General features: G+C 41.5%; 1 protein-coding gene across 1 annotated transcript; it reads left to right on the top strand.

Annotated features, from left to right (window-relative positions):
• The first annotated feature begins 2,756 nt into the window (after positions 1 to 2,756).
• Positions 2,757 to 9,311, top strand: mfsd13a (major facilitator superfamily domain containing 13A). The gene is made up of 9 exons (XM_079183062.1): positions 2,757 to 2,883; positions 4,456 to 4,727; positions 4,851 to 4,930; positions 5,850 to 6,299; positions 6,399 to 6,519; positions 6,660 to 6,756; positions 7,151 to 7,322; positions 7,873 to 8,066; positions 8,280 to 9,311. Exons 2-9 carry the CDS (start codon positions 4,560 to 4,562, stop codon positions 8,528 to 8,530), a joined length of 1,533 nt encoding a protein of 510 aa, XP_079039188.1. The 5' UTR covers positions 2,757 to 2,883; positions 4,456 to 4,559; the 3' UTR covers positions 8,531 to 9,311.
• Positions 9,312 to 15,006: the final 5,695 nt, after the last annotated feature.

Below are 15,006 nucleotides of genomic sequence, written 5' to 3'. Positions count from 1 at the left end.
AATGTGCTGCAGGGCATCTGACCCACAATTCATTTATGAACAACTTATTAATATGTATAACTGTGGACTTGATGGATTCCTAAAAAAACATTTATTAACGACCTATTAACATTTGCAGACGACTTTTGCTGATGATTGTGAGAAAGTGAGAAACGTTTGACTCTATTTTTAATAACTTTGTTTACATTCACTTCACTTCAACATAATATTTAAGTATTTGTTGTTTACTTGAGGATTTCTGTTTAATGATACTTTACACTTCTACTCCTCGATATTTGAGAGGGGAATATAAGGAAGTACTTCATTTACACAGTTATCTGACAGCATTACTATTCAAATTAAGATTTTAAATATATGATACATCTATGAAATATGTTTTATACATTAATTTAACTTAGCTTCACCACCTTGAATTATTAGAAAGTAACTAAACTAATCTAATTCAACCAACATGGCAGCTCTATCTCATTTATGTCCAAATAAGAGCAAGGATGCATTGACAACTAGTTTTGATGGTTAAGTTGAATGAACTTTTACAACAAACCAGTGACTCTAACACAAACAGACTAATCTCCCTCCTTCTTACATTCACCTTCTACCACGAGTAAGACACGAACACACCTTTGAAACAGAGAATACACATTTCATGTGTGATTTTATGTCAAACCTTTGACTTTAAGAACAATGCAGTCAGAAGCGTCAGGACTCTTGTGATGCATGATGCAAAAACACTCCCGGACATAAGCTAACAGTCATCCCTTTATTTCACCCGCACGAATATGCTAAGTAATAAGTAAGTAATAAAACGCTTATATCGTATGTAAAGCAGCCCGCGTGCGCTAACGAGCGCGCCAACATGCACCCATGTGCACCTGTCCGACCTGGACTGCAGCACCGAGAGGGTAAAACAGCGCTGCACATTATTCAACCACCTTCACCTGAGTGTAGATGCGCGTACAGAGAGCGTGCGGGAAGGAAAAGTGGAGGAAACGCATAGAAATAAAGAGACCAGTAGAAAAGCATTAAAGGAATAAAACACGGACTCACCTTTTCTTTTGTTTCCTGGAGTCCACAAATATCCTCTGAGTCGTCCTCTCCGCACCGAGCTGCGCTGCTGCTGCTGCAGTTACCCAATGCTGCTCAAACACAACCAGTCCTCCCCCACCCCCTATCTCTCTCTCTCTCTCCCTCTCCCTCTCCCTCTCCCTCTCCCTCTCCCTCTCCCTCTGCCTCTCTCTCTCTCTCTCTCTCTCTCTCTCTCTCTCACACACACAATGTATAGCCCGTATAAGTCGACCTGCCTTATGTTTTTTTGACCATATAGTTTCCTTTTGTAGTCTTTGCTTATCGTTGTTTTGATACATAAACGTCGGGGCTGCTTTTCTTATAGCAATGTTTAAAATTATTAAAAAAACATTTTTTAAACAGAATATAGTTTATATATGTCCTGGTAAAAGTATTATAAATTACAGGTCTATATTATTTTGACAGGATAAGTTATATGCGTTTTCATTATTGTCTGTAACTCACTGTTATTGCTGCCTTTCTTTCTTTTTGACCTGGAAGCTCCAATGAGGCTTCAATAAAGGTTAAATAGTTTTTATAAATAGCACTTAATGAGTAATGAGGGAGTGGAAACAACTATTAAAGTATAGTATAATAATAATGGCATGATATGCCAGTGTTGATTATAGACAGCCATGAAATACGTATAGAAATATAACTGTAACATTGTTACTGATACATAATTCTTATCATTTGTGCTTTCTAATGTGTCGTAAATACAGTCTGTGTTGTAGCGGTGGTCTGTGTCCCGTGACTGCTCCCTGCTGGAGAAGAGATAGAAAGACACACAAAACATGGTCTGTGGCTTTTTCCTGTTTTCTCTTCAATGTGTATCACCAATGCAGCTTCATTTGTTTGCCTATTTATATAGATGTTGTAGGACAGTGCTGTCAATTATAGTCCACTGTTTTTGTATTTAAGTAGAAACAGTAGAAAGTTATCAGAATACCTCTCTGAGGATTTCAATGTGTTTTACTAATAAGCAGTTGATTAGCAGTCTCAAGCGAACTTTCCTTTCCTTGACTGATTTATACCTCAAATGATCAGACAAACAGACTCTGCATCAGAAATTATAGTGTACTTGCAATAGTATGTACAATGCAAAGAGAGTGTGAATGGGGCCAGATTTGTCTTCAATGAACTTCTTTATATTTCTTTTATATTTCCATATCAAAAAAGCGAGAAATATTACTTAATCATGTTATATCTGGTGTTGTTAACATGTAAATAAAATCCCACGCTGTCACGTTTTTATGGTTTTCATTTTTACTTCTATTCTTATTCTAGTTTTACAGCCTACATCTATTTTAACCTCTGTATGTCTGCCCTTGTGCAGCAGAGGATCAATAAAGGCTCATATATTTAATCCTATTCTAAAGTAGCAGAAAATAGAAATACTGAAGCATCTTACGGTACAAGTACCTCAAATTGTGCTTAAGTGCAGAAGCCTACTTAATTCATGTAAATGTTACTTTCCCCCACTGACAGAGGAATAAACTTTCCTGCAGCTCATGCAGCTCTTCCTGGTTGACCTATATCTACAAGTACTCTGGACTGACTGGGTTAACAGGATCTGGTAGCACTGGGTGTCGCCGTATTTATCTGAAAACCCCTTTAACAAACCCAGTACGGTTCGTCACGGATGTGAGTAACCCAGTGTAGTACTCGTGACGTCGGTCTGTCCGTGTCCAGACGCACGTCATGCCGGTCTCCGTCCAGTGATCGAGACACAGCTGCTGCTGACGAGCCAACAAGTCACAGTTTCACTATCGAGACTAAAAACGTCTTTATCCGGTCTGGTTATCTGCTCTTCTGACGGTACGTGACATTTATCTATCTCTCTCTCTCTCTCTTTCTCTCTCTGTGTGTCATGAATACACATAACGCGTTTATCTCCAGTTAGGCAGCCACCCTTTTAACCGTTATCGTTAACCTAGCTAACGTTAGCTACTGCTAGCATATAAATTAGGCTAGCTTGTGCTAACCATTAGCGGTATTTGGCTTAGCCCAATAACAGATCAGTAATAGATGTATAGCTTTATTGTCAGGTAGTTATTGATCTGTTATCAGACACAGCAGACCACACAACAAGTGAGGCGTTGTAGCTTTAATGGACCAGAGAGTAACGGTAACATTAGTACAAGTTTATTGATTAGATAGCTAACGAGCTGCTGGAAACGTTCACCATACTAGATAGTGTATCTCTGTCTGTCTCTATCTCTCTGTGTGTCTGTCTATCTCTCTCTCTCTGTCTCTCTCTCTCTTGTCTTTCTGTCTCATCTCTGTCTCTCATCTCTCTCGTCTCTCTTTCTCTCTCTCTCTCTCTCTCTCTCTCTCTCTCTTAATAAGCAGTAAAGCAACCTTTCCTTCCCTCCTCTGCCTTAAAGCTCCTAAATCAGTCATCCATATTAATACTTTCAATATGAAATCATTGCAACAGAAGAAGACAGAGAATGGAGCCCGATCAGTCTTCAAATGCTTTGTTCTTTCTGTGTGTGAAAGGAGTGTTGTGTTCCCAATGTTTTCTACGCCACAGTGTCACAATGACAGGGTTTTAGAAGCTGCATGAGAATACAACAGAAACGTCTTTCCACAGGTGTAAACAGCTCCTGAATCAGCTGTGGCTGAGAGGACCTGAATTGGATATCTGTAGATCCATGTTCCGCTCTTTTGCCTGTTCCCAAGTCGACCACTTCTGATTCTTTTTGAAAGATATGTGTTAGAGATGTGATACGGAGCAGCCAGCTGAGAGTCATCCCGCTTCAATGCTTGGACCTGATGGTTGGAAAGCTTTTTATTTCACTCCTGATCCTGATATGAATGAAGAGCTTTGCATAGACGCTCCATTGTGGTCGACTCCCACAGAAAGAATCACATCACCCTGAGACACTGTTATTGTGAGCTATTATGTGCCCCCCCCGCTGAAGATGTGAGAGGATGTTTTGTAGATCGGGGCAAGTCTGAGCTTGTGGGAGTCAGGTGTGAATAGATTGCAGTGAAATTACTTTGCCTGAAAAGAATGACCGACTGAGGATCGTGTGACTTTCCCTTTTCGTCGTGTCAATGTGAAGTAGACCAGCTTTTTGTCAGGGCAGTGTAGTTTTACACACACAGACCACAGCTGTGCGTGGGCCAGAGCAGACAGGAACAGCGGCCTGCAGCCTAACTAACTTTAATGACTACTTACGGTGCCATTGCTATGAAAATAGCTCCCTGTTGCTCGGCTCAAACATCTGCAGAGACGGAGACATGTTAATAACACGTATGTGGCTGTAACTACCAATAACGCTCAGAAATGTTTCACCCTATCCAGATGTAGAACGCTCGCATACGATTATGTCTTTTATTTGCTTCAGGGTGAACTGAAAACCTGCGCTGTGTCTTTTGCAGGCTATGATGATGAGGTGGTGACCCGGGGTCGGCCAGGCCGTGAGATGACTGCAGCTTGGCACGGAGGAAAGACAGAGCAGCGTGACTGAGAGCGAAGAAGAAGAATGGGCAGGAGAGCCTGGGGCAGCTGGCAAAGCGTCGTCTCCACTGCAGTGCTCTACGGCTCTTTGGCCCTCTTCATCTCCATCCTCCACAATGTGTTCCTCCTCTACTATGTGGAGACGTTCGTGTCCATCTACAAGATTGATAAGATCTCCTTCTGGGTTGGAGAGGTGAGTGACGAGAGACCTGCGTCAGTTAAAATGTGGGTTGTTGTTATTCTTAGAAGCTTGATATCGTGTTCTAGCTTATCAATAAACAATCATGGCATTATTGTCCTCTCTCCTGCTCCACAGACGGTGTTCCTTATATGGAACAGTGTGAATGATCCTCTCTTCGGCTGGCTGAGCGATCGCTCCTTCCTCAGCTCTCCTCAGTAAGTGTCTCACCGTCTTCTTCCTCCTTTCTTCTTAGACAAATCAACTCCCTACAACTGTTTCCTAAATTAGAGCTGTTGAACTCGGACAACGGACACGACGCTAACGTGAACAAGAAACCATAATTAGCGGCTAATTGTTTATGTTTTAGCAAATTGTCTCATTCAATGCCGTCCCAAAGCAAAGACATTTTCTTTTTTTGTCAAGCTGAACATAATTTGGTGTTATTACAGTGGGCGGATACAATAACCTGCTTTAACCTATCTCCGGATATGATAAGTTAGTTCTGAGAATGTTTTTTTAGTTACACATCCTCTTTATTTAGTTTTGTTCTCTTTTTACTGTAAACACACAGCAATAACAAAGTAGTTCAGCAAAAAACATTGGTCCACACAGTCAGCATGAATAATAATGATTCCCACACACACGACAAAACACACCCATGACTGTTTAAGTGTTTAAGCGTGAACTCTTTCATCGGCTTCAGTAATGCTCACAAGGCTCGGCAAACACCTCGTCAGAGCCAGATCCGTCAAACAGAAAGCTGCCATCTGTGTTTGCATTTCATTCTGATTAAGCCTTCTGTAACTGTGCTGTCGTCAGTACACAGTCACTGTTGACATAAGTCAGTTATCACATTAAAGTTTGTAATATCTGCAACACCTAACCTGATCGTACAGCGAGAGACTTTAACTATTCACCCTTGTATGTATCTGTCCTCTTTTTATGATGGTTTTAGTATATTTTATTGTGTTTATCTGTATTTACATAGGTGGTTATACAGTCAAACATCAGCCAAGTTAAAGTTGGCTGATTGTAGCCAAACAAACGTCACGTTGCACCAGAGGGATTGCTCAGTTGTCACAAAAGTTGTATTTGTATCTAATTAATTCAGTTTTTTTCTGTTTTTCCACTAAGGTCAGGCTCTCAGATCACGACTCCAGAGGTGGTGCTGAAGCGCCTGAAGGCCCTCTCCACAAATGGCCCTCTCTTCGCTCTGTCCTTCCTGGCCTTCTGGGTGGCGTGGGCCCGACCGGGGCTGCAGTTCCTGCTGTGCCTGTGTCTGTACGACGGTTTCCTCTCGATGGTGGACCTCCACCACAGCGCCCTGCTGGCGGACCTCGCCGTGTCCGCCGGCGACCGCACGCGCCTCAACTTCCACTGCTCCGTGTTCAGCGCGTTGGGCTCGCTCTCCGTATTTCTGTCCTACTCCTTCTGGGACAAGGAGGATTTATACTCCTTCCGCCTCTTCTGTGTGACCCTGGCAGCGTTTTCCATCTTGGGCTTTTTCTTAGTGTCACGGTTGCTTCGGCGTCGTTTCCAAAAGGAAGTCCGGTCGAGACAGGATGAGGCTCTGGCACTCAAAGAGTAAGGATTTATCTGAAGATCTGGAGTTTCTCAGGTCAGTGTGGTTGTCTTTCCTCTCCATCTCACTCCTCTCTCTGGTCTTCTTTTGCTGTATCACAGGCTGAATGTTGGCCATGCTCCACTCACCCACACAGAAAGCCCCGTCACCATTGGACAGTACCTCAAGCAGCTCTCCAAACACAGGAACTTCCTGTGGTTTGTGTCCATGAACCTGGTTCAGGTACGATATCAATCACATTGGATGTGCTATGAATGCTAGTAGAGATAAAGTGGGAGGACACTATCACTCTTACGATAAGTGTTTTATTACTCCATCTGGTCTGTTACAAACTCCATTGTTGTCTCTGCCCCCCCCTGCAGGTGTTTCACTGCCATTTCAACAGCAACTTCTTCCCTCTGTTTCTGGAACATCTCCTGTCTGACAGTATTACTGCCTCCACAGGTTCAATCCTACTCGGTAAGAGACAGGAAGTGACATTCAAGTCTTCTTAAAACATGTTTGATAGTGCAGTGATTATCACACATTTTTAGATATTTTATACTGGGTTGGAATGGAAAACACAGATTGAAGGTTTACCATTACTGCCAGTAATTTGAGTTGCCAATATTTAGATGAATATGATCCAATCTCCCTCCCACATTTACAGACCAGGAAGACCTCAGTAAACCAGCGATGTGTTATTCTAAAAGACATCTCCTGAATTGTTAGGAACAGATCGTAATTGTAAATGAATTGTGACTGAAACATGTTTCTATTTCTATATGATTTGCTATCTGTGTTTTTGTTTACAATTGCTCTGCTTTCCACTGGTTTATTTTTTAAATTCCGTTCTGCTTCTGCTCCCACGCAGGCATCTCATACATTGCCCCCCACCTGAACAACTTGTATTTCCTGACACTGTGCCAGCGTTACGGGGTTTACCAGGTTATCCGCTGGCTTTTTATGCTCAAACTGGGACTTAGTGTGGCTATGCTGCTGGCGGGGGCTGACCACATTTATCTGCTGTGCATCTTCATCGCTAGGTATGGCCACGCACACACATCAGGGGTCCGATGTGTGACAGCTTGTACTTTTGTTTGCTTGTTTTTGTGGGTTGTTTTTCAAAGCTGAACACACAGCAACACGTAGTGTTCTAGACGAGGACTCTTTTCTGTTTCCAAGGTTAACTCCAAATATTGCGTTTACTTTTCTGTGCAACAGGAACTTTTGTCCCCGAGGACATAAAAATGTTTGTGCCTCTTTCCCTCAGAATGAACAGGAGTCCTTTTATTCATGTAGCCCCAAAATATTTGACTCAAAAGCATTTTAAATCTGTACACACATCTGATTTGAATAAGGAAAAAGTGCCCGAAAGATTTTGGATGTAGTAAACTCTTTTTAAGGGAAAGAAAGAGCAAGAGAAGGGATCATTCTTCCAGAAAGGACAGACGAACAATAGATTGCCACACCTTAATTAAATGGAATGCACTTAAGTAGAGCATAATAATCTACCCTTGATAAACATCTGTCAAATATACATTTCCTTGATGTGTTTTTCCCACAAACCCTGACTGGAGACTTGTCTTCCTCTAGTAACCGGGTGTTTACAGAGGGGACGTGCAAGCTGCTGAAGCTGGTTATTTCCGATCTGGTGGACGAGGACTTTGTGGTGAATCGGCGTCATCAGGCCACCTCCGCTCTGCTCTTCGGGATGGTCGCCTTGTTGACCAAACCGGGCCAGACGTTCGCCCCGCTCATCGGTACCTGGCTGCTGTGTGTTTACACAGGTACAGACAGAAACACTAGGATGTGTGTGTGTGTGTAATGACCTCGTTTCTGCATTCATGTGTCTTTATGATAAGTTTATTATAAGCTAAGCCAGCTGGCTTTTTCCAAATTTAGCTTGAATGCTATCGGCAGAAAAGAAAAGCAAATGTTAGGTTATAAACCTAACATTTACGTACACTGACTGACTGAACTACTTATTTCTCGTTCCCCAGGTTACGATATTTTTGATAGGGAACCCGTGAAGGACTCTCTGGTCTCCGTGCCTGATGTGGCCTCTGGCTCAGGGACTCCGCCTCTCCGCCTGGGCTGCTTCTACATGGTGGTGTTTGTGCCTATCACCTGTGCCCTGCTGCAGCTGGCCGCCTGGTCTCGCTTCACCCTACACGGCCGCAAGCTGCAGGGGATCAAGGCCCTGAGGCAAGGGGCCCAGCATGGCCACCTCATCGATGTCAAGGCCATATAAGCTGAGCGGAGCTGCCGTGAAGCTGCACACAGACACTTTTAAAATGGTCGGTTTTACAATCTCTCAGCCTTGTGTGCAAGAATATGAACCACTACACTACATGTGAGAGATGCACAATAGACTGACAAGAAAATGCAACATTGAGGGGAAAAAAATGAAACCTGCCTTATTTTTATATATTAGATTATTGACCTATATTTATATTTGAACAGAAGACCAAAAGATAAAGTCAAACCAATCAATAGTTGGACCAAGGTGAGAACTTTTCATGGTGTTCGCCAAAGATGGGGTGCCCTCTTTTAACCAGTTTGTTAAGCATAATTCTGGCCGAGAGAACCGTCTAAACGCCGTGGCTGCTGGGTAATTTATCAGTGACATCAGCCAGATGTAAAAAGATGGAGGAGGAGAAGTTTACCACAGAGCTACAGTTCTGATTTCTAATGTTATTAATAAGATGAAGAACATGAAATGAACTTGCATTAATGTGTTCAGAGTGCCATTGAAACTGCATGGATTCCACGTCCAACTTTACCGTTTCGTTACATTTACACACGATGGCCTGCCGGTTTGATGTGAAGAACTGTGTTTTTTTGATCGATGTTTTTGCACAAAACTGCCATTTGTCCATTGTACTTCTAAAGTTCTGATTGTGACATATTTTTGTGTACCGTAATAATGAGAAATGGAATCGGTAAACTATGCTGGTAGCCATATTATCCTATCACTTTTGCAATTTTTCAGATAATACAAAGAATGTTTGGCATTTCCACAAATAAACCATCTAAAACTCAACCTGTGTTTGACCATTTAGAGTCGTGTGTGTGTGTGTGTGTGTATGTGTGTGTGTGTGTGTGTGCGTGCGCGACATTTATAAGCCTGTTTGTTTGTGTATATTCCAGTGACTTATGAATTGTAATTTGGGGGAAATTGCACACAGAACCACAGGCGTATTGACCTGCTAGAGGTCCGAGGGGCAAAGGGAACTGCTGTGTGATCATTTTAGTAAAAACACATATTTAGAAACGTGCTACATGTAAGCACAAAGCTGATCAAATAAAGGTCTGTGGTTCCCAACCATTTGGGCTTTAGGGACGGGACAAAAGTGAAAAGTTCCCTCACACAGTGATTTTGCTTCTCTGAATGTTTAATTTAAAGGATTTTAGAGGCCAGGAAAGATAAAAACATCCCCAAAAATAGGTATAAATGAGAGAATACACATAGTAAAAATGAATACGTTATTCACTGTGACAAAAATGTATGAAAACAATAGACTATATATAACACTAAATATTGACCTGCGCAGGTCACATGTCTGATTTTTATGATCGTTTTAACGGCTGAAATTCATTATTAAAAAAAAAAAAGTAAAAGATACTTAGTTTTAACGGGTAATCTAAAGGAACTTCACATAATGTAAGTGTCTCACGAAGATGGGGACCAGACTAGATACAAAGAATCATGAACAACTCTTTGTACTGGGATGCTTCCTGTGCAAAGACGGAAGTAGCAGACGGTAATCCTCTTGTTTTGCCTTTCTACTCCCTGTGTGCGTTTGGTTTCCCTTTTATTCCATATTCACGTTATTCCCATGTTTTTAATTTCACAGTTAGACTTGTAAATCGTTTGTTTTTCATGTTGCTATCTTAAAGGGCTAACAAAAACTATCCAAGTCATACGTAACCGATATGTAACATATTAAAAGTGCGATCAGCGCGACGCTACCCACCATGCACCGCGTGCAACATTTAACGTGTTCTATAAATCAATCGCTTCAATTTAGAGAGAAAAAAGATATTAAATTAATTCTGAAGTAATATTTAGTCCAACAAGTCTTCAACACAAGTAGATTGTAGATGACGTAATATAGTAGTTGTGTCGGCGCACTGACACCGTGACTGAAGAGGCTGTGTTGGGAAATCAAGACTCTGCCGACTATTTTATAACAGTTAACACTCATGATTCTCTTCAGATCGCATAAATCTTTCGCCTTTTACTAAAGATTTCCGTGGAGAGGATCAACATGAGTTCAATCTAATTTTTTTAATGCCCTGCCTCGTGCCGGGCTTCCTACACTTGTCATAATAAAACCATCTTATAATAGCCTACGGTCGGAATCAATGTGACCTACCACAGAGGGATATTTATCGTAATAGGTAACTATTATGCAGATATGTCAGATAACATGTAGGCCTATGATGTCCTGAGGAATCTGAGTATTTAGTTGATTTCATTGTGACAGTACAGCCACGCCCCCAATTTATGAGCACCGGATGTTCACAGACTGTTCTGTGAAATTGGTGGCATGAAAATAAATGATTTTTAAATGACATTTTTGCATCAACAAACTATATTTTGTAATAACTCTAGTTCTTAAATTAAAACAACACATATTTTTAGATAATCTTAACAAGGAAAGTCATGTCAAGAATTCTTTCTAACCAAAATAAGTGACATTTTACTGTCTGTGTTACAGCTCAATGATACAACTCTCCTTCACACAAAGCTCATTCTCAAGTCATGGGTGGAGATGGACGGAGGTATATTCTAATGAGCGCGCACGTGTTTCATGGGAAGGGGAGCCAAATCTGATTGGCTTGTTGAATCACATGTTTTCAGATCCACAAAAAAAACTGACTGGGTCGCGCAGTATTTAAAATGTTTTATAAATCGGTCGCTTGGATTTAGAAAGAAAAAGCAATTCAATTCATTCTGATGTCGTATTTAATCCAACAAGTCTTCAACACAAGTAGATTGTCGATGACGTAATAAAGTAGTTGTACCGGCGCACTGACACCGTGACTGAAGAGGCTGTGTTGGGAAATCAGGACTCTACCGACTACTTCGTAGCAGTTAACACTCATGATTCTCTTCAGATCGCCTAAATCTTTCGCCTTTTACTAAAGATTTCCGTGGAGAGGATCAACATGAGTTCAATCTAATTTTTGATGCCCAGCTTCCTGCGGGGCTTTCTATTCCTGTAAAAAATAAACCTCTACAAATAAATATGCAGGTATTGCAGTCGGGATTAACGTGGAGGTACATTCACATGGCAGGATTATGCAGTAATGTCAGATAACATAGGCTCTGTGATGAACAGAGGAATCTGAATGATATTTAGTTTATTTCATTGTGACAGCAGGCCTACAGCCGCGCCCCCAATTTATGAGCACCGGATGTTCACAGACTATTGTATGACAATAAAGAGACTATAAATTACCACAAATAAACCTAAAACGACAATACAAAGACTATAAATGACCACAAGGATTCTGGTTTATGATGTGTTTTCTTTCCTAATCCCTCCTTTTAGGTGTGTGTGTGTGTGTGTTTTGTGTATATAGGAATTAAGTGTGTAAGTATTTTGTGTGCAGTCAGCCAGATCATTTCATGTCGTGGTAAAGAGAGGAAACTGTGGCACTAAGTTGTAAACATGCCTTATTCAGTTGTACATGTTTTCTTGTGTGCCTCTCATCTGCTTCAATTAAGAAAATACAAATAACTTCTTTATCTGCTTGAATGTCAACATGACCTTTATTTGCCTTTTTATTTATATATTTCACAACTTTGTTACATGTGTAGTGTTGCTGTGTTTTGATGTCAAAATGAATCACCGCCTTGCCGCTCTTTCCACTCCGCTCCCCGTCAGCGAGGAGCCATAAAAAGAATGCATGAATAGAATATGTTGGGAAGTACGGTTAAAATCAGACTTCCCATTTCTTGTGGCTTTAGTGCTGTAACGTATCGCCGGGTGCCTCCTTCAGTAGAGAGACACACGCTCACACAGAACAGGAAATAAGATTGTGCTCGGCGAGCGGAGACTAAACATTAAGCGGCAGTTTGAGCTCTGCGAGATACAAAACTGCTTCAAGGTTTGTGTGAGAGACGTCCGATGACTGGAGCAAATCTTTGGGAACAGAATCAGGCAAGTAGACACATTGCTTTTTCACACTGAGGCCTCTGGGAAAGCAAGTCCTCAGTGTGACTTTACTTATTGTGTTTTTTTTGTTAGTTTATCCTAATTAATTAGAGTTGTTCTGATTTACCTTTCCTTTTGTAAAAATATACAAATCCAACATTGTATGAGCTAAACTTGTAAATAAATCAGAGTAAAGTCATTTCCCCCATGCTGGTTAACTTTTTTATTTCATGTTTTTTATTCTATTCTTAATTATTCAAGGAGTTTTACAATGCACGTCCGTTTGTTTTATCACATATAAGTTCACTCACGCTTGTTTAAATTCCTATTTTAATGCTTTGATTTAACAATAAGGCTCCAACAAAGACACACAAATTGCACCCTTTGCATAAGAAATGATTGCTGTCATGACATCCTGTGGTTTCTTCTGTGTAACTTGTGCCGTACAGGAGACAACACAGAGCTGCAAATACTCACGGGTAACACAACACCAGATAAGGCAAACTGAGATTGTCCAGGTGACGTCGCACTGACTCCGCACCGAGGTTGGTGCAGACTTCCTGTTTTGTGGCGATGCAGTTTTCAGTGTGATGCTCTGGTGGTTTGTGAGTAACTTTAGGCTCACGATGCTTTGCAGCAACTGGAAGCAGCTTCCTGTCTATTCCTGTGCACACAAATAGAGACTTTTGTTCATAATCTCATCTCCAAACTGCATTGACTTTTCTTGTTAATCAGCATTCTTATGATAAAGTCAAACATTGATAATTACTGGATGGGCACAAGGGCCCGAGGGGTCAGAGGGCCCCTGAGTCAGAGTTTGAATATGTCTTGTTTAAAAGTCAATCAAACAGCTACAAACAGACAAAACAGAAGACTACAAAAGACTGCTATTGACACTTGAGATTTCAACTCTTTATATTTGCACTCTGTCCTACTTTGTAGTGCAACTGCTACACAACAATTTCCGACGGGATACATAAAGTTCCATCTAAATTTGTCAAATGGACGCAATCAAGAGAGATGCAAAATGACGACAAAATGACCACAGAGACAACCACCAAGCTATTCAAAACAACTACATTAGGATGCAAAATGACCACAAACAGACCTAAAACGAGAATAAAGAGACTAAAAATGACCACAAATAGACTAACATGAGAATAAAGAGACTAAAAATGACCACAAAGAGACCTAAAGCGACAATAAAGAGACATAAGGGAGTACAAGGTTAAAAGAGGTGGAAGGGTGGGACAGTGAAATGTGAGCCGCTGACTGACATTTACAGTACAACAACCGCTTTTTTAAAAGCCACACCAACTTCACATTTCCTCTATTTGCAGTTCCAATATGTTCACACTGTGTCCACGTTAACGCAGAGGACACAAAACGTCTGCACCCGAGCATGGAGCTGGTGTCGGTGCTGCACGGATTTGAGTACACGGCGAAGGACGGTCGCCTCGTGTCCATCAAGCCTGATGAAAGCTACGTCCTGGTCTCCAAAACTAACGAGCACTGGTGGCACGTCCGCAGAGACCAGCACACCAGACCCTTCTATGTCCCCGCAGAGTATGTGAAGGCGCTTACCGAGGACTCTCCTGGTCCCAATAAGGTGGACTCACCTGAGTGTGTGACTCACATTAAACCAGAGGACACGGCTAATGTAACACCAGTGATTCGTGTATCTGCTCCGGATGCTTCGAGGGCGACTCACCGGTTCTCCACTTTTGGTTTCTGTGAGGACATACCAGATGTGAGGCCCTGTGAGGACATACCCGATGTGAGGCCTTGTGAGAATCCAGAGGAGGAACAAACCACCAGCAGCTTTGCACACAACCAGGACAATATACAGACACACAATTCAGCAGACGGCTTTTCTTTGACGTCTGAACATGTGAATGCTGACGGCCTGCAACTGTATGCAAAACATCATCCTGTGCCAAAGGTCAAAAACGGACAGAGACAGTCTGAAAGCTCCCCGCAGGATGAGAAAGTAGAACAGCCGCAAACGTTTCTACTCGATGAGGATGTGGATTTCCCTTCACCCCCTAATTCTCCCATATACGACACCATACCATTGCTGAACATCCCAGAATATTCTGAGCTGCCCGATCCCGTTGCTTCAGATGACACGTTAATGATTGAGCAGCAGAACTTAAGTCAAGATGCCGAAGTTCCTCCTCCTACAGATGAAGATCCCATTGACCAGGTAAGATGTTCATGTTATTTATTCATCATTCTGTGTTAGTCTGACTCGTGAGATCAACACGTGTCACTGTGGGTTTACAGCCAGCAGGTGGCGCAGTTTCATCAAAATGTGTAGTTGTGCCGCTTCAGTACAGTGAGAAGAAGTTTTTAATGTTTTATTGTCTCACAACTTTGAATTAATAGATTTAAAGTGTTTTGTTTCGACAATAGAAACGTTTTATGTCAATGTGAAAACATATCTCTACAAAATTATCTAAATTAATTACAAATAAAAAATACACATTACTGTTTGCATTAGTATTCATAAGCCGAGTTGTCAAGAGGTTTCCATTGACTGTAGTATAAATAGACTTGT

This window comes from Pholis gunnellus (genome assembly GCF_910591455.1).
Source record: "Pholis gunnellus genome assembly, chromosome: 21".
Lineage (NCBI taxonomy): Eukaryota > Metazoa > Chordata > Actinopteri > Perciformes > Pholidae > Pholis > Pholis gunnellus.
Note: the sequence above shows the minus strand (reverse complement) of the source record. Positions and strands in the feature narration are given on the sequence as shown.